Genomic DNA, 22,051 nt, shown 5'->3' on the forward strand with positions numbered 1-22,051 from the left:
ACAGCAGAATCACTCTTTCTACATCAATTAGATCACCTCTCATTTATGAAACTCAAAAGAATGCTGGGCTAGTCTCGTAAATCTCACTGCATAGGAAATTCCCTCCACGCCAGGAATTCATTTGTTGAACTGCTATTGAATTCTCTCAACGACCAAGTATTATCATCTCAGCCGATGTTCATGGCAGAAATGTCACATCCTAGAGTGAAACCTGGCTTGATAGGCCATTATTTTATTTCTGCAATTTGTTTACCATGGCACTTAGTCACCGTACATTTTGGCAAGAGGCTATTAATGAGCTTTTAAGAGCAGAACAAAGTTTATAGTATACAAAAGGGAAAGAAAAAATATTTTACACCGTACAAGAACAATTTAAAAGTCGTATATCATGTATCAAATTGAAAGATTCAACCCTTTTATTCCCAATGACAAGGTGACAGATACTCAAACTGTGGCATTGCTGCCTCACAGTGCCACAAATTCCGGTTCAATTCGACCCTCCGGTGACTGTGTGGAGTTTGCACATTCTCCCCATATGTCTGCATGGGTTTCCTCCGGGTGCTCCAGTTTCCTCCCACAGTCCGAAGATGCGCAGGCTAAGTGTGATTTCTTCCTACAGTCCAAAAATGGCCATGCTAAATTGCCCATACAGTGTTCAGAGATGTGTAAATTAGGTGGCTATAGAGGGATAGGCCTGGGTGGGATGTCCAAGGGTCAGTGTGAACTTGTTGGGCCGAAGAGTCTGTTTCCACACTGTAGGAATTCTATGATCTAAGTGAACAGTCACCCTGATACCGTTTTAAAGGATCTTGTTCAGTGGTCATGGCTGTAATTAAGATTTTTTTCCATAAACTTATATTGTCAGTCAATGTTTTTCTACATCTCTTCCTCAGATTTTTAAAATCACTCATACAGCTCACTTACTTCTTAACGTCAGTTCATTCAACTTGTCTTCTACAACATTCTGTTTCTGGTGTTTTTCTTATTTGCTTTAAATCACTTAAAATTTCTTTTCTTCTGTGACTAATTTGGAGACTGCAAAACTACATTGCCCCTGTTATAGAGAGAGTAGGAACTGCAGATGCTAGAGAATCTGAGATAGCAAGGTATAGAGCTGGATGAACACAGCAGGCTAAGCAGCATCAGAGGAGCAAGAAAACTGACATTTCGGGCCTCGGCCCTTCTTCTTCAGCTCTACACCTTGCCCCTGTTACAGGCCTTTTTCCGTCTCAATGACCTACTTCTCTCTCTGAAAGAAACCTGTACGTGCTTCGACTTTCTGGATGGTTCTGCCTTTCTAAATAACTTGTTTTGATCTTTATCCAAAACCGACACCTCCACATTATGGCTCCAATGACACAAAGAGACAAAGTCAGAAATCACACAACACCAGGTTATAGTCCAACAGATTTATTTCAAATCATAAGCATTCAGAGTGCTGCTCCTTAGTCAGATGAGGTTCAACTTTTTTTCTCTTTTATTCTTGTTTCTAAGTACTGAACATTAACCTAACTGGTTTTTAAAATGCCTTTTAAATACATCGAAACAGATTTCCAGACAATCTGCAAACATTGTCAGAGCTCAAAGTGAAACTAAAACTATATCTTCTCTTCGCAACACACAGTGCAGAAGTACAAATCATGTTTAAAGTCATACATGGTTATCTTTAGAAGCCAAGATTGCAAATAATTAAATAACATCTGCTGAACATTTGTCACACAACTCTATACTTGGTTAGGTAGGGTAATCAAAATGGCACACAATACTCCAGGTGTACTCTCACCAAGGTTTCAAATAAGTTTACATAAATGACTTGCATGAAGGAAGCAACAGAACGGTTGCTAAATTTGCTGATGACACAGAAATAGGAAAGCAAGTTGTGAAGGGAACATAAAGATGCTAAAGAAGGACACAGAGGGTAAATGCGTGGACAAAGGAGTATATTGTAGTAAAAACCGAACATGCCCATTTAGATAACACAATTCTTTTGTATTCTTCCTATCCAAATAATGACAGTTTGCAGAGTTGAGAGATCTGGGTGTCCTCATGCATGATTCACAGAACGTTAGTATGCGGATGCAGAGAGTAATTAGGAAAATTAGTTGTATGTTATTGTTCAATGTAAGAGGAACTGAATATAAAAGCAGAGAGGCTATGGTGAAACTGTGAAGGGCATCTAAGAGGCCACATCTGGAATACAATGCCCAGTATTGTTTCTTCATTTAAGGAAGAATGCGATTATACTGGAAATAGTTCACAAAGCTTACTGGACCAAAAGCTGTAATAGGGTTATCACCTCACTGAGAAAGGTTAAATAGGTGACTTATATCCAGTGGGGTATAGCGGAGTGAGCGGACTTGATTAAAATAAACCAGATGCTGAAGGGTCTTGATATGGGGCATTTGGAAAGGATGACTCTTCTTACAAATGAATCTTAAACTGAAGGTCACCATTTAAAAATCAGGGTTGCTCACTTCAGAGAGATGACTAGAATTTATTTTCCTTCAGAGGGTCTGGAATCTTTGGAGCTCTTTCTCAAAAGGTGACAAAAGTAGAACATTTGAATCTTTTTATTGCAGAGGTGGATAGATTCTTAAGTAAGGGTGAAAGATGGGAATGTGGAATAATGAGATCAGCCACCAGCTTTGTGAATGATACACCAAGTTCAAGAGGCTGAGTGATCTGTTCTTGGTCATAACTTCAATGTACATAAGTTCATTTGAGCCAAAACATTTTCAGTCTTTTCTAAGATAATAAAATGTGAGGCTGGATGAACACAGCAGGCCAAGCAGCATCTCAGGAGCACAAAAGCTGACGTTTCGGGCCTAGACCCTTCATCAGAGAGGGGGATGGGGAGAGGGAACTGGAATAAATAGGGAGAGAGGGGGAGGCGGACCGAAGATGGAGACTAAAGAAGATAGGTGGAGAGAGTATAGGTGGGGAGGTAGGGACGGGATAGGTCAGTCCAGGGAAGACGGACAGGTCAAGGAGGTGGGATGAGGTTAGTAGGTAGATGGGGGTGCAGCTTGGGGTGGGAGGAAGGGAGGGGTGAGAGGAAGAACCGGTTAGGGAAGCAGAGACAGGTTGGACTGGTTTTGGGCTGCAGTGGGTGGGGGGGGAGAAGAGCGGGGCTGGTTGTGTGGTGCAGTGGGGGGAGGGGACGAACTGGGCTGGTTTAGGGATGCAGTAGGGGAAGGGGAGATTTTGAAACTGGTGAAGTCCACATTGATACCATTAGGCTGCAGGGTTCCCAGGCGGAATATGAGTTGCTGTTCCTGCAACCTTCGGGTGGCATCATTGTGGCACTGCAGGAGGCCCATGATGGACATGTCATCTAAAGAATGGGAGGGGGAGTGGAAATGGTTTGCGACTGGGAGGTGCAGTTGTTTGTTGCGAACTGAGCGGAGGTGTTCTGCAAAGCGGTCCCCAAGCCTCCGCTTGGTTTCCCCAATGTAGAGGAAGCCACACCGGGTACAGTGGATGCAGTATACCACATTGGCAGATGTGCAGGTGAACCTCTGCTTAATGTGGAATGTCATCTTGGGGCCTGGGATGGGGGTGAGGGAGGAGGTGTGGGGACAAGTGTAGCATTTCCTGCGGTTGCAGGGGAAAGTGCCGGGTGTGGTGGGGTTGGAGGGCAGTGTGGAGCGAACAAGGGAGTCATGGAGAGAGTGGTCTCTCCGGAAAGCAGACAGGGGTGGGGATGGAAAAATGTCTTGGGTGGTGGGGTCAGATTGTAAATGGTGAAAGCGTCGGAGGATGATGCGTTGTATCCGGAGGTTGGTAGGGTGGTGTGTGAGAACGAGGGGGATCCTCTTAGGGCGTTGTGGCGGGGGCGGGGTGTGAGGGATGTGTTGCGGGAAATACGGGAGACGCGGTCCAGGGCGTTCTCGATCACTGTGGGGGGAAAGTTGCGGCTCTTAAAGAACTTGGACATCTGGGATGTGCGGGAGTGGAATGTCTTCTCGTGGGAGCAGATGTGGCAGAGGCGGAGGAATTGGGAATAGGGGATGGAATTTTTGCAGGAGGGTGGGTGGGAGGAGGTGTATTCTAGGTAGCTGTGGGAGTCGGTGGGCTTGAAATGGACATCAGTTACAAGCTGGTTGCCTGAGATGGAGACTGAGAGGTCCAGGAAGGTGAGGGATGTGCTGGAGATGGCCCAGGTGAACTGAAGGTTGGGGTGGAAGGTGTTGGTGAAGTGGATGAACTGTTCGAGCTCCTCTGGGGAGCAAGAGGCGGCGCCGATACAGTCATCAATGTACCGGAGGAAGAGGTGGGGTTTGGGGCCTGTGTAGGTGCGGAAGAGGGACTGTTCCACGTAACCTACAAAGAGGCAGGCATAGCTGGGGCCCATGCGGGTGCCCATGGCCACCCCCTTAGTCTGTAGGAAGTGGGAGGAGTTAAAAGAGAAGTTGTTGAGGGTGAGGACGAATTCAGCTAGGCGGATGAGGGTGTCGGTGGAGGGGGACTGGTCGGGCCTGCGGGGCAGGAAGAAGCGGAGGGCCTTGAGGCCATCTGCATGCGGAATGCAGGTGTATAGGGACTGGACGTCCATGGTGAATATGAGGTGTTGGGGGCCAGGGAATTGGAAGTCCTGGAGGAGGTGGAGGGCGTGGGTGGTGTCACGGACGTAGGTGGGGAGTTCCTGGACCAAAGGGGAGAAAATGGAGTCCAGATCGGTGGAGATGAGTTCGGTGGGGCACGAGCAGGCTGAGACGATGGGTCGACCAGGGCAGGCAGGTTTGTGGATTTTGGGAAGGAGATAGAAACGGACCGTGTGGGGTTAACGCCCTTGACCGCGTCTCCCGTATTTCCCGCTACACATCCCTCACACCCCGCCCCCGCCACAACCGCCCTAAGAGGATCCCCCTCATTCTCACACACCACCCTACCAACCTCCGGATACAACGCATCATCCTCCGACACTTCCGCCATTTACAATCCGGCCCCACCACCCAAGACATTTTTCCATCCCCACCCTTATCTGCTTTCCGGAGAGACCACTCTCTCCGTGACTCCCTTGTTCGCTCCACACTGCCCTCCAACCCCACCACACGCGGCACCTTCCCCTGCAACCGCTGGAAATGCTACACTTGCCCCCACACCTCCTCCCTCACCCCTATCCCAGGCCCCAAGATGACGTTCCACATTAAGCAGAGGTTCACCTGCACATCTGCCAATGTGGTATACTGCATCCACTGTACCCGGTGCGGCTTCCTCTACATTGGGGAAACGACGCGGAGGCTTGGAGACCGCTTTGCAGAACACCTCCGCTCAGCTCGCAACAAACAACTGCACCTCCCAGTCGCAAACCATTTCCACTCCCCCTCCCATTCTCGAGATGACATATCCATCATGGGCCTCCTGCACTGCCACAATGATGCCACCCGAAGGTTGCAGGAACAGCAACTCATATTCCGCCTGGGAACCCTGCAGCCTAATGGTATCAACGTGGACTTCACCAGTTTCAAAATCTCCCCTTCCCCTACTGCATCCCTAAACCAGCCCAGTTCATCCCCTCCCCCCACTGCACCACACAACCAGCCCTAACCGGTTCTTCCTCTCACCCATCCCTTCCTCGCACCCCAAGCCGCACCCCCATCTACCTACTAACCTCATCCCACCTCCTTGACCTGTCCGTCTTCCCTGGACTGACCTATCCCGTCCCTACCTCCCCACCTATACTCTCTCCACCTATCTTCTTTAGTCTCCATCTTCGGTCCGCCTCCCCCTCTCTCCCTATTTATTCCAGTTCCCTCTCCCCATCCCCCTCTCTGATGAAGTTCAAGGCCCGAAACGTCAGCTTTTGTGCTCCTGAGATGCTGCTTGGCCTGCTGTGTTCATCCAGCCTCACATTTTATTATCTTGGAATTCTCCAGCATCTGCAGTTCCCATTATCTCTTCAGTCTTTTCTAATTGCTTGCTGTACCTGCAAGCTAGTTCTCGGTGACTTAGAAACAAGGACATCCAGATACCTTCTGGACTTCAACATTTTATGCCCTTGCAGCTCAAATACCAATGGTATTTATTTCATTTAGCTCTGCAGTGTGAGATTCTCTCTGGTTTTGCCACTCCTTCCACCTTTCCATGTATTGCTTCCTGTTGTGCATTCATTAACATGATGCCTTTTAATTTGCCACTTCCCCAATCTCTGAATTTGCCAGATTTGCTACTACATTCCCTATCCTGTCCTGGAGTTCTCATTTCCTGCACTCTGGATTATGCCTGTGCGCAAATTTGAAATAGGGGTCTCTTAACAACTGTAAATAATGTAACTTTTTAGCCTTTCTCTTTCCTGCATCTAAGGTCTGTACCAAGGTAGTTTGTATCCAAGATAGTGCCATATGGGGCAACACAGTAAACCTTTCACTGTACTGCTGTATTTCCATACTTGAGTACATGTGACAATGAAAGATATTCTATACTGCTATGCTCCTACCACTGTTTTGCAGTTCAAGGGCCCCAGTTGAGTCCCTACTATACTATACATACAAAACCCTTTGAATGATCATGTTCTCTTCCTCAGAGGGTTCTGGAAGCTCAGTTATTATGTATGCTGAAGACTGACAGCAATAGATTTCTAGATATTAAAAATATCAAGAGATAGCGCAGGATTGGTGGCTCAGTGATTAGCACTGCTACCTCACAGCGCCAGGGACCCGTGTTCAATTCCACCCTTTGGCAACTGTGTGTGCAGTCTGCACATTCTCCCTGCAGTCCAAAGATGTGCTGGTTAGGTGGATTGGCAGATTGGCCATGCTAAATTACCCAGTGTTCAGGGATGTGTAGCTTAGGTGGGTTAAAGGAGGATGGGTCTGAGTTGGATGCTCAGAGGGTCGGTGTGGATTTATTGGGCCGAAAGCCCTGTTTCCACACTGTAGGGATTCTATGAGTCTATGAAATGGAATTGAAGTCGGAAATTAACCATGATCTCACTGAATGGCAGAGCAAGCTCAAAGGGTTTAATGATACCCTGCTGTTCCTCTTTCTCTGTTCTTACCAATGCCTGTCAAGTTTTCCTGACTCTTTCTCAACACTTTGGTTTGCCTTTTCAATCCGCTATGGAAGTTTAACTTTATAGTTTGCTGGCACTATAAATATATTGCAATAGGACTAAGCTCTTATCACACGGTGATTTAGATAGGATACTAACTGCATTCTACAGTCTCAACAACAACTGCTCGACTCTACTTCCTGCCTTCACTCAAAAATAATGTGTTTCACCATCATTCTATAAATTTGCTTTGTGGATAGTAGGAAACAACAAAATTCAACTCCATGAAATCATAAGATGTTTACAGCATAAAATAAGGCCAGTTGGCCTATTGTGTCCAGAGCAGATCTCAGACAGCAGCTCAGCTAGTCTTAGACCTCCACCTTTCCCAGATGGCCCACTGAATTCTCATCATTCCAAGAGACCTGAATTTTGGCAACACAGGGGTGCTACATTCAAAACAGAGAAATTATGTATTGCCAGAAGGCGCAACCATCTTTGTGTAGATCTTTCCTAATCAACAAGTTCGGAGAGGTTATTACACACCATTGGAACAAGTGGGACTTGAAGTCAGGCCTCCTAGATCAGAAGGAGGGACATTACCACTGCATCACCACATTCACATATTGTCCTTTGCCCAAACATTTTCATTGACCTTCCCCTCTATCACATGGTCAGAAGTGGGATGATTATTGATGACTGAACAAAATTCAGCACCAGTTGTGATTCCTTAGATATTGAAGTAGTGCATTCCTGAATGCAAGATCCAGACAATATCCAGGCTTGGGCTGAAGTGGCAAGTAACATCTGTGCTGCACAAATGCCAGGCAATGGCCACCTCCAAAAACAGAGAATCTAACCATCACCAACTAACATTCACATCGTCTCCATCTTGGAATCCTCCAAAATCAGAAACAAGGGGTTTAAATTGAGCAGAAACTGAACTAGACTAGCCATATAAACACTTTGGATACAAGAGCAGATCAGGGGCTAGGAATCTTGTAGTGAGTAACTCACTTACTGGCTCACCACAGCCTGCCCACCATCTACAAAGCACAAGACATGAGAGTGATGGAATACTCCCCACTTGCTTGGATTAATGCTGCTCCAAAAACTCTCAAGAAGCATGATACCAACCAGAACAAAACAGCCTATTTGACAGGCACACATCCACACACAGTCAGGTTCTCTGCCGGTGGCAACAGCATCAACAAAATGTACTGCAAAAATTCACAAAGGCTCCTCAGACAGCACCTTCCAAATCATGACCACATGTGTCTAGACTGACAAGGGCAGCAGATACATGGGAACACGACTCCCTCCAAGTTCCCTAACTAGCAACTCACCATCCTGACCTGGAGATATAATCGTCATTTCCTCACTGTCATGGTCAAAATCCTGCAACTCCACCTCTCATGGCATTGTGGATTATATACACCAAATGGACTGCAATGGTTCAAGAAGGCAGCTTACCATCACCCTCTCAAGGGCATTCAGGGATGGGCAATAAATGTTGGCCCAGCCAACAACAACCACATCCCGTGAATGAATTTTAAAAAAAAGACAGACATTCATATAAAGGACATGGCTGCAATTATTAATAGGTGCTCATATTCTCAGAATATTCCTAAAGCTCTTCAAAACAAAGTAACTGACTCTCGGTGTCTGAAGTGTAATTATTGCTAATAGAATGTCAGAATCAATTTATAAAGATCTGTATGTATGTTTATGGTAGAGATAATCAGTGAAAATGGAAGTGAGTTAACTGGTATTGATTTTGGTTTGTAGACACAGAACATTATAAAGATTAACATAGTCACGAGTGAGGTGAACATATTCCCAAGAGAACAGTCCTGTATACATCAGGCTATTATATGTTCAAGCTTCAGGGGCCAACGCGTGCAATCACAGAAGCTTGCCGAATATCACAAGGCCAGTCAGCTCATCATACCTGTGATGGAAATTTGAAAAGCTTATCCTATTAGTCTCTCTCTTTTTCTTCATCCATAGCACTGAGAATATTTTTCTTGCAAGTGTTTATTCAATTCCCTTATGAAGTTATAGAATCCACTTCAATCCCCTTTTCAGACAGCATTTTACATGTACTTTTACTCACTATGTAAAAGAAAAGCATTATCCTCATCTCAGTGGCACAGCTCGAACTGTTATAATCACAGTTGATGGCAATACTGGACAACAGAATATAAAAAATTAAGAAAAATAAAAATTATAGCCATATCATACGATGACAAAAAGCAACATCTCATTACAGACATCAGGAAAAAACACTCATCTCTTTTAAGCCAGCAATATTCTTACAGACATTCAGATCTCAGAGAAGAGTCACACCTATCTCCACTCTCAGCGGGCATGATAGAAAATCAATTACAATTAGCACACATCTGTTCATTCAGTGTATACTATTTTCTTCAGTTGGTGTTGCTGCCTGAGATCTTAAAATAAACTGTTAACTCAGCTCACTGTTACTTAACACGAGTTTCCTAAACTCTCATCTTCAACAGCCTTACAAAATGTTTTCCAGTCTGACACCCCCATAGCCTCCCGACCTCTGAAATTCAGGACTTCTCTCCAGCCCTCAATGTTATAGCCTCTCTCTGTCTCTCTCTCTCACACACACATTCAAATCTGCAAACACCTTGACAATTCTCTCTCCAGGCTCCTTGCTGATCATTTAGCTAAAACCACATAAACTTATAATAAATACTAGTATGAACCTGACATTCAAAATGATTTTCTGACCTTTTTTTAAAGAAAGCAAAGTAGGTCAGACGTTTACAGAACCTAAAACCTAAAATACATGAATCAAGAAAAGTAGGCATTTTGGCCCCAGGCACCTGCTCTGTCATTTAATAAGATAATGTCTTATTGGATTATGGACTCTACCTTCATGGTGACCCCCCAATACCCTTAGACTATCTTCTCAGTTAAGAATTTATCAAGCTCAGCTTTAATAATATTTAAGGATACAGCCTCCACCATACTTTGGCAAAGAAAATTACACAGGTTAACGACTACTGAGAGAAAAAGCAGCTCATCTCTGGCTTAAATGGGGCACTCCTTAACTCTCTAGGTCTCTATCTCCACAAGGAGAGACATCCTTTCACTGTCCACCCTGCCAAGTCATCTCAGAATCCCATCTATTACAACAAGATCACCTCTCACTCTTCTAAACTTTAATAAATGCCAACCTAATCTGCCTATACGTTCCTCATGAGGCAATCCTTTCAGCCCAGGAATCAGTCAAGTGAACCTTGTCTGCAGGACTTCTAATGCCATCATATCCTTCCTTCAATATGGACAAAATTAAATACAGATGTGGTCTCACCAACACCTCAATGCTAACACATTCAAAAATGCCTCTACTTTTAGGAGTAGCTTATTCTTGCAACAATCATCAGAATCTGACATAACCTCTAAATCACTTGTCCTTCCAGCAAACCAACATTTTATGACTCACGTACAGTGTAATTTTCAGTAACACTTCCTGACTGCGAATGACACTGCACATGAGTCATAAAATGTTAGTTTAACACAGTCAGGAGTGTGTTACTGAAAATCACACCGTAAAGTGAAAAGACTTTGTGAAGAACTGTTAAAACTGGAATTTTGTTCCTTAGGACATCTTTAGCAGAGGAATAAACTTAAAACATTTTATACTTTGTTTTATTTGTCAAATGTTGATTTTGCTGACAAGGCTAACAACTATTATCCAACCATAACTGCCCTGGAGGTGGTGGTGATCAACTGCCTTCTTGATCCACTACAGTCACTGTGGTGTAGGGACACACTGAACACTCTGAGAGGAGTTCCAGGATTTTCCACCAATGAAACAGTGTTATATTTCCAAGTCAGGATGGTGAGTAACTTGGAGGGGATCTGTTAGGTGGTGATATTCCCATGTATCTACCATCTTTGTTCTAGATGTCATAGGGCACAGATTTGCAAAGTGCTGCTGAAGCAGTTTTGGGAGTTACTGCAGTGTATCTTGTAGATGGTGCACACTGTTGCTGCTGAGCATCAGTGGGCCAGAAAACAACGTTGAAGGTTGTTGATGTGGTGCCAATCAAATGACTTTTGATCCAGATGATGTCGAGCTTCTTGGGTGCTGATGGAGCTGCACTCATTGGCGCAAGTGGTGAGCAATCCATCATACTCCTACAAGTGCCTTGTCAATGGCGAACATACAATAACTCTGTACTTTAAATGCCTAAATTCCTGCATTGGCAAATGTAATATTTTTCACACCTACTCAAAGTTGCTGATGCAGATATTTAAACTTCTGACTTTCTAACATCCTTCGTCATTGTCTACAGGAATAGTGCCAGATGACTGGAGGATAGCAAATGTGGTTCCCCTGTTCAAGAAGGGGAGTAGAGACAACCCTGGTAATTATAGACCAGTGAGCCTTACCTCAGTTGTTGGTAAAGTGTTGGAAAAGGTTATAAGGGATAGGATTTATAATCATCTAGAAAAGAATAAATTGATTAGGGATAGTCAGCACGGTTTTGTGAAGGGAAGGTCGTGCCTCACAAACCTTATTGAGTTCTTTGAGAAGGTGACCAAACAGGTAGATGAGAGTAATCCGGTTGATGTGGTGTATATGGATTTCAGCAAGGCGTTCGATAAGGTTCCCCACAGTAGGCTATTGTACAAAATGCGGAGGAGTGGAATTGTGGGAGATATAGCAGTTTGGATCAGAAATTGGCTTGCTGAAAGAAGACAGAGGGTGGTAGTTGATGGGAAATGTTCATCCTGGAGACCAGTTACTAGTGGTGTACCGCAAGGGTCGGTGTTAGGTCCACTGCTGTTTGTTATTTTTATAAATGACCTGGATGAGGGCGTAGAAGGATGGGTTAGTAAATTTGCAGACGACACTAAGGTCGGTGGAGTTGTGGATAGTGACGAAGGATGCTATAGGTTACAAAGAGACATAGATAAGCTGCAGAGCTGGGCTGAGAGGTGGCAAATGGAGTTTAATGCAGACAAGTGTGAGGTGATGCACTTTGGTAGGAGTAACCGGAAGGCAAAGTACTGGGCTAATGGGAAGATTCCTGGTCGGGTAGATGAGCAGAGAGATCTTGGCGTCCATGTACACAGATCATTGAAAGTTGCCACCCAGGTTGACAGGGCTGTTAAAAAGGCATACAGTGTTTTAGCTTTTATTAATACAGTGATCGAGTTCCGGAACCAAGAGGTTATGGTGAAGCTGTACAAAACTCTGGTGCGGCCGCACTTGGAGTATTGTGTACAGTTCTGGTCACCGCATTATAAGAAGAATGTGGAAGCTTTGGAAAGGGTGCAGAGAAGATTTACTAGGATGTTGCCTGGCATGGAGGGAAGGTCTTATGAGGAAAGGCTGAGGGACTTCAGGCTGTTTTCATTTGAGAGAAGAAGGTTGAGAGGTGACTTAATTGAAACATATAAAATAATCAGAGGGTTAGATACGGTGGATAAGGAGAGCCTTTTTCCTAGGATGGTGATGGCGAGCACGAGGGGGCATAGCTTTAAATTGAGGGGTGAAAGATATGGGACAGATGTCAGAGGTAGTTTCTTTACTCAGAGTAGTAAGGGAATGGAACGCTTTGCCTGCAATGGTAGTAGATTCGCCAACTTTAGGTACATTTAAGTCGTCATTGGATAAGCATATGGACGTACATGGAATAGCGTAGGTTAGACGCGCTTGAGATCGCTATGACAGTGTGGCACAACATCGAGGGCCGAATGGCCTGTACTGTGCTGTAATGTTCTATGTTCTATGATATTTGGCAATAGCTTCACAAAGCCAGTGAAAACATGTCCATTAGTTCCAATCAATTGCTCTTTCTCTAATGATTTCTAAAATATTCTTTTTGAAATACAGTACTTTTGGCAATAGTTATAGTTATATAATAATAGTTGTACATTCTACTTCAAGCATTTTTTTAAAATGTTTGCACTTCTTTCGAATTTCCAACCTTTCCCTTTTTCCTTATTTGGCTTAGACAATGACTAATGAGGATACGTTGTTCATGGTTATATTATCTGAACTACAATTTTGAATACATCTGTTATCACGTCTATTGTAGCAAATAATCAGTTGTCTGTCACTTCCACAAACAATTGGGATGAGAATATAGGAGACATGGTTACTGATGTTGCAGATGACACCAAATAGTGGGCAGGGAAGGTTATCTAAGATTACAACGGGATTTTGATCAGCTGGGCAAAAGGCTGAGGAGTGGCAGATGGAGTTTAACTAGGATAAATGCGATGTTGCATTTCGGTAAGGGAAACCAGGGCAGGGCTTACATAGTTAATCGTAGGGCATAGCTCCTTGAAAGTGGACTCACAGGTAGACAGGCTGGTGTTTGGCACACTTGCTATCACTGAGTATAGGAGTTGGGCCATCATGTTGTGGTTATACAGGACACTGGTGAGGCTGCTTGTGGAGTATTGTGCACAATTCTCGTCACCCTGCTAAAGGAAGGATATTATTAAAATTGGAAAGGGTACAGAAAAGGTTTACAAGGATGCTCCCGGTTTGAGTTATAAGGAGAGGCTGGATAGGCTGGGACTGTTTCTCCTGGAGCATAGGAGGTTGAGGGGTGCCCTAAGGCGGCTTATAAAACCCTGAGGGACATAGATAAGGTGAATAGCAAAAGGTCTTTCCCCTAGGGTGGGGAATTCAAAGCTAGACGACATAGTTTTAAGGTGAGAGGGAAAAGGTTTAAAAGGGATCTCGGCCAACTTTTCCACACACAGGATGGTGTGTAAATCGAATTCTGAGGAAGTGGTCACTGGAAGTGCCTGAGGAAGTGGTAGATACAGATATAGTTGCAACATTTAAAAGATATCTGAACAGGTACATGGATAGAAGTGTAGATGAACATGGGTCGAAAGCAGGCAAATGGGACTAGTTTAATTTTGGAAACCTTTATGTGCAGCATGGATGTGTTGGACCAAAGGGTCAGTTTCATTGATGTATGACTCTGATTCTATAAATAACTCAAAATAACTTTGACATGTACACAAAAACATTACATTCTACAGTATTGCAGAACTGGCCAGGGTCCATCTAGTGGCAGAAGATGGTTGGTGCAGCTACACTCTCAGGACTACCTGCACTGACCAACCTTGGGCATTAAATGAAACCTCAGATAATAAAGTGTGAGGCTGGATGAACACAGCAGGCCAAGCAGCATCTCAGGAGCACAAAAGCTGACGTTTCGGGCCTAGACCCTTCATCAGAGCTCAGAGAATGAAGTCTCAGGCCTCAGTTTGAATGCTTGAAAGTAGCGCGCACCCAATGGCAGAACCAGTAGTGAAGGGAAGGCAAGACCATGGCTAAAGGTATTAGGTGAGACCCAGGCAAAACAACACCGGGAGAACGAGGCCTGACAAAAAGAGCAAGGTTTAGGGGAGAAGATGAGACCGGGAAGTAAAGCCGCGGCAAGGTGAGGCCAGATAGAACAGCTCAGATCGCAAGGACAAAAGGGAGGCAAGGCCCCTAGCCCACAGCCACAATTCTGCACCTACTCAGTTGGACTACAGCGATTGAAGGAGGCAGATGAACAACTACAGATGGGCAATAAATTATTACACATCCAGGAAGCCCACATGCCATAAATGAACATAAAGTACAAAAGCAAGAGTACCTCTGGGATGATAGCACTGGACGCTGACTTGCAACGATGACAGACAGCAACAACGCACATAAAGATATGAAAAGGAAACATTAAATTGAAAATGATAACAAAACAAACAGGTCCAAACGATGAACAGAATAACACTGGGGGGGGGGGGAAGAGAGAGAGAGAGAGAGAGAGAGAGAGAGAGAGAGAGAGAGGGCTTCCTGTACTCGGACACCCAAATCCCTGTTTCTCAAAGTTCTTCAATCTTCTTCCATTGCAATAACATGCTGTTTTTCTATTTTTCCTTCCAAAGTGGACACATTCACAAATTCCCCAAATTATCTGCCATCTTTTTGCCTGCTCAATGAACTTAGTTTTACCCATTTGCACAATCTGCATGCCCACTTCACAACCGATTATCTGACACATCTATGCATCCTCAACAAACTGAACAAATATATTTTGACACTTTGTCACTGTGGAGAATAAATAGTTGTGGCCTGAACACTGATCCCTGTGGCACTCCACTAGGTACAACTTGCCAAACTGAAACTGACCCATTTATGCTTACTCTGTGCTTCCTATTAGCCAATCAATCCTCTGTCTGTACTAATAATGTTATCCCAGACAACAAGAGCTCCTACTTATTGTAGTAACCTTTGATACAGTACCTTGCCAAATGCCTCTCAGAAATCTAGTGCTCCATATCCACAGGTTCCCTCTCATTGAGGGCCTGTACTGTTCTATGAAACTGCAAAATACTTCAAAGAATTCCAATGGGTTAGTCAAACATAATTTCCTTTTCACAAAACCATGCTGACTCTACCTGATTGCATTTAGAGTTTCTAACAGATGTGCTATAACATATAACATTTTCCACATGGCAGATGTCAGACTAATTGCCTGTAATCTCCTGCTTTCTGCTCCCTGCTTTATTGAATAAAGGAGTAATAACTAGTTACTTACCAATCTGATTTGACATTTCTAGAACATAAGGAAATGTGGAAGCCTATTTTCAATTATTTTTGGGATGTTATTTGAATCCTTTACAGTGAGGACTGACACAAAATAGCTACTCCATGTACTTCCCAATAATTACCCAGAAACTCCTTCTATCTCAAGGATCAACACTCACTTTAGTTGTTCGTTTTCTTTTCTAATATCTGTAGTCACACAGTCATACAGCACAGAAATAGACCCTTCAGTCCAACTCATCTGTGCCAACCAAATATACTGGTTCACTAACATCCTTTAGGAAAGGAAACTTTCCTTACCTGGTCTGGTCTGGTCTGGCCTACATGTGCTAGCCTAGCCAGTGATGCCCTCATCCCGTGAATGAATTAAAAAACACTAAGAGATCTCTAATGATCTGTCTTCGCTTTCCTGTCTTTCTGAAATGCGATGTGTCTGTAAATACTCAATTCCCAACCTTAGCAGTTACAGGTGCATAAGATGGCAATAGATCATGCACAGTTATTTTCACCCGAGTTGACAATTCATTCATTTTGTTACCAATGTTGTGTACATTCAGGCACATAACATTCAATTCCACCTTTTCACCATTCTTGTGATCTCTGGCCTTATCATCCAGCACACTGTTAATTTTGTCTGCTCCATCTCCTCCTGCAACTCTGATAATCAGCACCCTTAATTACAACCACACTGCCTCGTCTTGTCCTCTCCCTTCCCATTGTTTCTCAAACGATCCCTTGCCCTGGAGCATTCTTGCCTTTAAATCAGGACTGAGGAAGTACTACACCTAACTATACCTCCACTCACCCACCCTCCTGCAAGAATGCAATCCCTTACTTACAATTCCTCCACCTCCGTCGCATCCACTCCCAAACATCCCAGATGTCCTCCTACTTCAAGGACAACTTCCCATCTCCGTTGATTCACAATGCCATCAACCACATCTCTCGCATTTACCACACTTCTGCCTTCAAACCTCTTCCCCCAACAAAAATAAGGACAGAGTCCAAGATAACGAAATGTGAGGCTGGATGAACACAGCAGGCCCAGCAGCATCTCAGGAGCACAAAAGCTGACGTTTCGGGCCTAGACCCTTCATCCTCTCTGATGAAGGGTCTAGATCCGGAACGTCAGCTTTTGTGCTCCCGAGATGCTGCTGGGCCTGCTGTGTTCATCCAGCCTCACATTTCGTTATCTTGGATTCTCCAGCATCTGCAGTTCCCGTTATCACTAAGGACAGAGTCCGCCTGGTCCTCACATGAAACTTCATTAACCTTTGCATCTAGCCCATCAGCCTGCACTACTTCCGCCCTCTGCAATCCAACATCCACCAGCAAAGCGAGATTTGCCTCCCCACTCCGTTCTGCCTTTTGTAGGGACTGCTCACTCCACAACTCCCTTGTCCGCTCCACACTCCCTGTCTACCTCAACACATCCGATACCTTTCCCTGCAACCACAGGAAGTGCTACACCTGCCCCTACACCCCCACCCCCACCCCCACCCCCTCACCTCTCTACAAGACCCCAGACAACCTTTGCAAATCTGACAGGGATCCACCTGTACATCCTCCAAGCTGGTCTACTGTATCCATCGTTCCCGATGTGGTCTGCTCTACATCAAGTGAGACCAAGCGCAGATTCGGTGACCAATTTGCAGAGCATCTGCACACTGTACACTATAATCAACACCACATACTGGGTGCCAGCCATTTTAACACTCCCTCCCACTGCCTTGGTGACTCATCTATCCATTCTTGGCCTCCTCCAGTGTCACAATGACACCACATGCCAAGTGCAGGAACAACAGCTTATATTCCACCTCAGAGTTTACAGTCCGATGGCCTCAACAAAGCATTCACCAGTTTCAAAAATCTCTCAACCCTCCTGGCCTTATCCCACATTCAAACCTCCCTCTTATCCCCACCTCCTTGACCTGACACAACCTGGCCATTTTCTTCCCTGCCCATCCATCCCACCCACCCCACTGACAAATTCCCACCATCCCCTACCTCCATCCAACTATCACCACCCCACCTACCTTTCTCCAGCTCCACTCTGCCCATTTATTTCCAAGCTCCCTTCTCCCTCCCCAGTCCTGAAGGGTGTAAACCCTTTCCTGCTCCTCGGATGCTGCCTGACCTGTGTGCCTCCAGCTCCACACTGTATCGACTAAGGAAGTACTACTTTGTCAGAGATGCCAACTTCCGGAGAAAATGACTAAAACTGATGACCTGCTCATAACTCATTTTTGTGACATCTTGCTGTGCATAAATTAGCTGCGGCATTTCCTACAAAAGTGATTATACTTCAAAATTATTTTGGCCATGATTGTAATACTGGTGTTCAAAACAACACAAAAACTATGTACAAAGAGAAAGTGCTTGCCATGGCAGTAATCAGAGGGCCGAAGATTTAAGATAATTGGTTAACAAACCACAAGGGATTGTTAGCGTCTGAAACAAGGTGAATCAGCCTAAAAGGCTGGTGGAAGCAGACAGCAACTTCCAGAAGGGAATTGGGTAAACAACTAAAATAGTGACTACCTTATGGCTAAGGGGAAAGAGCAGGTGCAGTGGAACCAATTGGTGAGCTCTTGCAAAGAGCCAGCACAGACAAGACAAGCCAACTGGCTTCTTCCTGTGCTACATCTATGAACAGTCATGTTGACTTTGATAGAATGTCCCAAGTGGATATGTTAACAGAAGCACTGTTGCAAAAATCTGGTTTTGAAATTCAACATACTTCTGTGAACAAATTCGGCTCACTAAACCAGGCACAATGCCAAACTTGCTTGTAAAGGTACCTTGGGAATCTTATGCCTCAGCCTTTATCACCTCCTTCTCTGCAGCAACGATGTCTCACCTGCACCAAGGCTTCTTTTTAAGCTGTCTGCACAGAGAAGCCATGAGGGACTCAACTGCAGGTTGTGTAAACAAGAGCTCCTTCATGTCTCCCATTTTCCAGAGGAGAATTTGTTTGCTCTCTCAGATGCATATAAAAAGATCCCATGACACTACTTTAAGGATGAGCAGGGGAGATCTGGCATTCTGGCCGATAAGTACTCCTTAACCAACATCACAAATTACAGACACCATGATTTACCACATTGCTGTTTGTGGTAGTGTGCTGTGTAAAGTTGGCTATTATATACCTTACATAACAGTTATCACACTTCCAGATTACCAAGTTGACTGCAAAGGTCTTTGGGGTGCTCCAAGGTTGTGGAGGTGCTGTACAAATTCAGCGCAACCGCTGCACAATTAGTCCGTGTTCCACTCTCATTATACTTGCTACCCACTCTCTCCCATATACACACTATCCCCAGTTCCACAGCTGATTATAACTCTGAAAACGCTGGATGTGACCAGCAAGATGTAGTAGCATATGTGGGGAAAGGAAGAGTTAACATTTTATAGACATGTCCTTTTATCAGAATGGACAGACTGACAATATCCCACAGTATTTTATTTTGTGTTCTATACCTGGTTGTTTGATTGAAGCACCAACAAAATCTTTAGGCTCTTCATATGCACACTGCGATCCAGGAGTTCAATGGCTTTATCCAGATCATCCTGTGTGGTCAGAGGGATCACTAACTGCAGAACAGATGACAAAGAATCAGCAAGTGATTCCCTAACGCCCAATCCTCACATCAATGAACAGATTCTTCAAAAAAAATTTTTTTTAAATTCATTCATGGAATGAGGGAGTCTCTGGCCAGGCAGCATTTATTGCCCATCCCTAATTGCCCAGAGGGCAGTTCAGAGTCAACCAAATTGCCGTGGGTCTGGAGTCACATGTAGGCCAGACCAGGTAAGGATGGCAGTTTCCTTCCCTAAAGGGCATTAGTGAACCAGGTGGATTTTTCCAACAATCAATTCATGATCATCATTAGATTCTTAATTTCAGATATTTATTGGATTCAAATTTCACTATCTGCCCAGGCGGGATTCGAACCTGGGTCCCCAGAACGTTATCTGGGTCTCTGGATTAACAGTCCAGAGATAATATTATAAGGCCACCCCCTCCCCAATGCCCTCAAAATATGATGGCATTGCCCAAGAAAAGCTTGAGGTTATTCTGCGAAGTGTTTCCACATCTCCTAATGGCACAGTTACAATTGCACATTTCACCTTTGTTACTTAGGCCAAGGAGCTATTTTCCTTAAGTGCTGAACAGTGAGCACCAGCAGGCAATTAAACTGTGAGATTCACATCACAGCCTTATCTTGTCCTCTGGTGTCTGTACTGAACAACAGTCTCTAAATACATTAAAGAATAAGAACATACCCACTCTGCTCACCTCCACCTTTCCTGCCCAACTCTTCTTGCACTTCACATCCTTAAACCCAGGAGAAGACAGGACAATTGTATAACACCGTCAATACCTAGCCAATGTCCACATCCTATGAATGTGGAAAGGGGGGAAAAATGGTTTAGCTATTTTTTTGGGTTGACAATCCATTCTTACAATTTGGGACTGTCAATAAATGTGGGCCTTGCTAGCGATGCCCACATCCCTTCGAAGTCCATAAAATGTAGAGTAGGCCATTTGGCCCATCATGTCTTCTCCACCATTCAATGAGATCATGTTTGATCTGATGATTTTCAACGCCACAGCTCTTGCCCCTTTCCCAGCACTGAACTCTGCAACACTCCATTAGTTACAGGATACCATCCTGAAAATGCGACCTTGATCCCAATTCCGTCTTCTATTAGTTTCCCAATTCTCCAGCCATGCTAATATATGACCTCTGACACCATGGATTCTTATCTTATTAAAGTTTTAAGTAGCCTAATAAATGGTACCTTAACAAACAATAAAAGTAAAAACAAATCTCTTTGAAAGTTAGCTCTGTCTACACTAAATTCCAGTCCAAAGCAATAACTAATAAAGTGAAGCAAAACCTCTCAATGAGGAAGCAGGCAACAAAACAAATAGGCTGGTATGGTGAATAGCGTATTTGCATGGTGCCACCTAGGCTGAAGGATGAAGCTATTAGACAAACAGCTCAATGCTTGGTTGCAGGATAAACAAGATATCAGGTTGAATGGTTGGAGAAGAGATATCAATTCATGAAAGATTATATCATTGTGGTACAAAGTAAAGTGAGATCATGCCTGGAATTTTGTGCAAAATTCTGACACTAAATCCTGGAAAGCATATATTTCCAATTACAGATTTATTACACTGGTTGCACATTAACAAAGACAGGGAGGTGATGCCTAGTGGTATTATCAGTGGACTGTTAATTCAGTGACCCAGCCAATGTTCTGATGGACCTGGATTCAAATCCTGCCACAACAGGTGGTAGAATTTGAATTCAATAAAAATCTGAAATTAAGAGTCTAATGGTGATGACGAATCCACTGCCGATTGTTGTAAAAACCTATTGTTTCATTAATGTCCTTCAGGAAAGAAAACTGGCATTCTTACCTGGTCTCACCTACATGTGACTCCAGACCTACATCAATGTGGTTGATTATTAACTGTTCTGTGGGCAATTAGGGATGAGCAATAAATGCTGACCTAGCCAATGTCCACATCCCATTAATGAACTAAGGGGGGAGAAATGGTTTCACTATTTTTTGGGTTGATAATTGTAAATGCAGGCAGTGAAACTTTTTGGGAAAACGCCAGCTAACAACCTTGGCATCAAAATTACACATGAAGTTCTAAAGCACTCGTGAACCGCTGAATAAAATACCAAAAAACTGTAATATACTCTAATAACAGAGTGCCTCTGTTTTAAAAGGACCTGCCAAAGGAAATCAGTCAGGATCAGTTGATATTTCAACGAGAATATACCGGTTAAATATGTCTACGGACTGAACCAAGGTGAATGTGATATCAAATTATTTCTGAAATGATCAGGAAGTGTGTAAAATATTAGATTGCTTTCGAAAAACAGAAACAAAAAGCCATTACTCTTTAGAGGTAACAGACTTGCTGACAAAGTTTCCACAGTCCTTTAAGGACTCAAGAGCTTTCTGGCAAGGAGATCAACCATACATCAACTTTAGCCAAATCTGACAGTATCACAATGAATACTTTACAACACAGGAAGCCACTGAATCGAAGTAGCTTTCCAAGTGGATAAATAAGTGGTTGAATCAGAGGCTAACATGAGTTAGGTGCTAAGAGAACAGCACAAACACGAATAGGTGACTGCACCAGAACAGGAGGGAGCTTTTCGGCATCCCTGAGCCTCTTACACGGGAACCAAAAGAACATCACCCAAAACTCCTTGAGCCTACTATGCAGGAAAACCGAACTACATTCAGTCCCTTTCCTAAGCTTCTCAAGCAAAGGGTTGTGAATTTGTGGAATTCCCTGCCCAGTTATGTAGTTAAGGCTTTCTTATTGAACGCTTTTGAAGCAAAGATACATAATTCCTTTACTGTTGAAAAAATTAAGGGTTGTAGTGTGAGGGTGGGTAAGTAGAGCTTAGACC

The 22,051-nt window shown here is 44.0% G+C and overlaps 1 protein-coding gene across 4 annotated transcripts in view; it reads right to left on the bottom strand.

Moving 5' to 3' along the window:
* map3k2 (mitogen-activated protein kinase kinase kinase 2) overlaps window positions 1–22,051 on the bottom strand; it is a 128,005-nt gene that overhangs the window by 39,330 nt on the left and 66,624 nt on the right. For all 4 annotated transcript variants that reach the window (XM_059647594.1, XM_059647592.1, XM_059647593.1 and 1 more), the window contains one exon: window positions 19,080–19,193. In XM_059647594.1, coding sequence (XP_059503577.1) covers window positions 19,080–19,193 — 114 coding nt within the window. The remainder of the gene's footprint in view (window positions 1–19,079; window positions 19,194–22,051) is intronic.

The sequence above is a fragment of the Stegostoma tigrinum genome, chromosome 7 (genome assembly GCF_030684315.1).
Source record: "Stegostoma tigrinum isolate sSteTig4 chromosome 7, sSteTig4.hap1, whole genome shotgun sequence".
Taxonomy (NCBI): domain Eukaryota; kingdom Metazoa; phylum Chordata; class Chondrichthyes; order Orectolobiformes; family Stegostomatidae; genus Stegostoma; species Stegostoma tigrinum.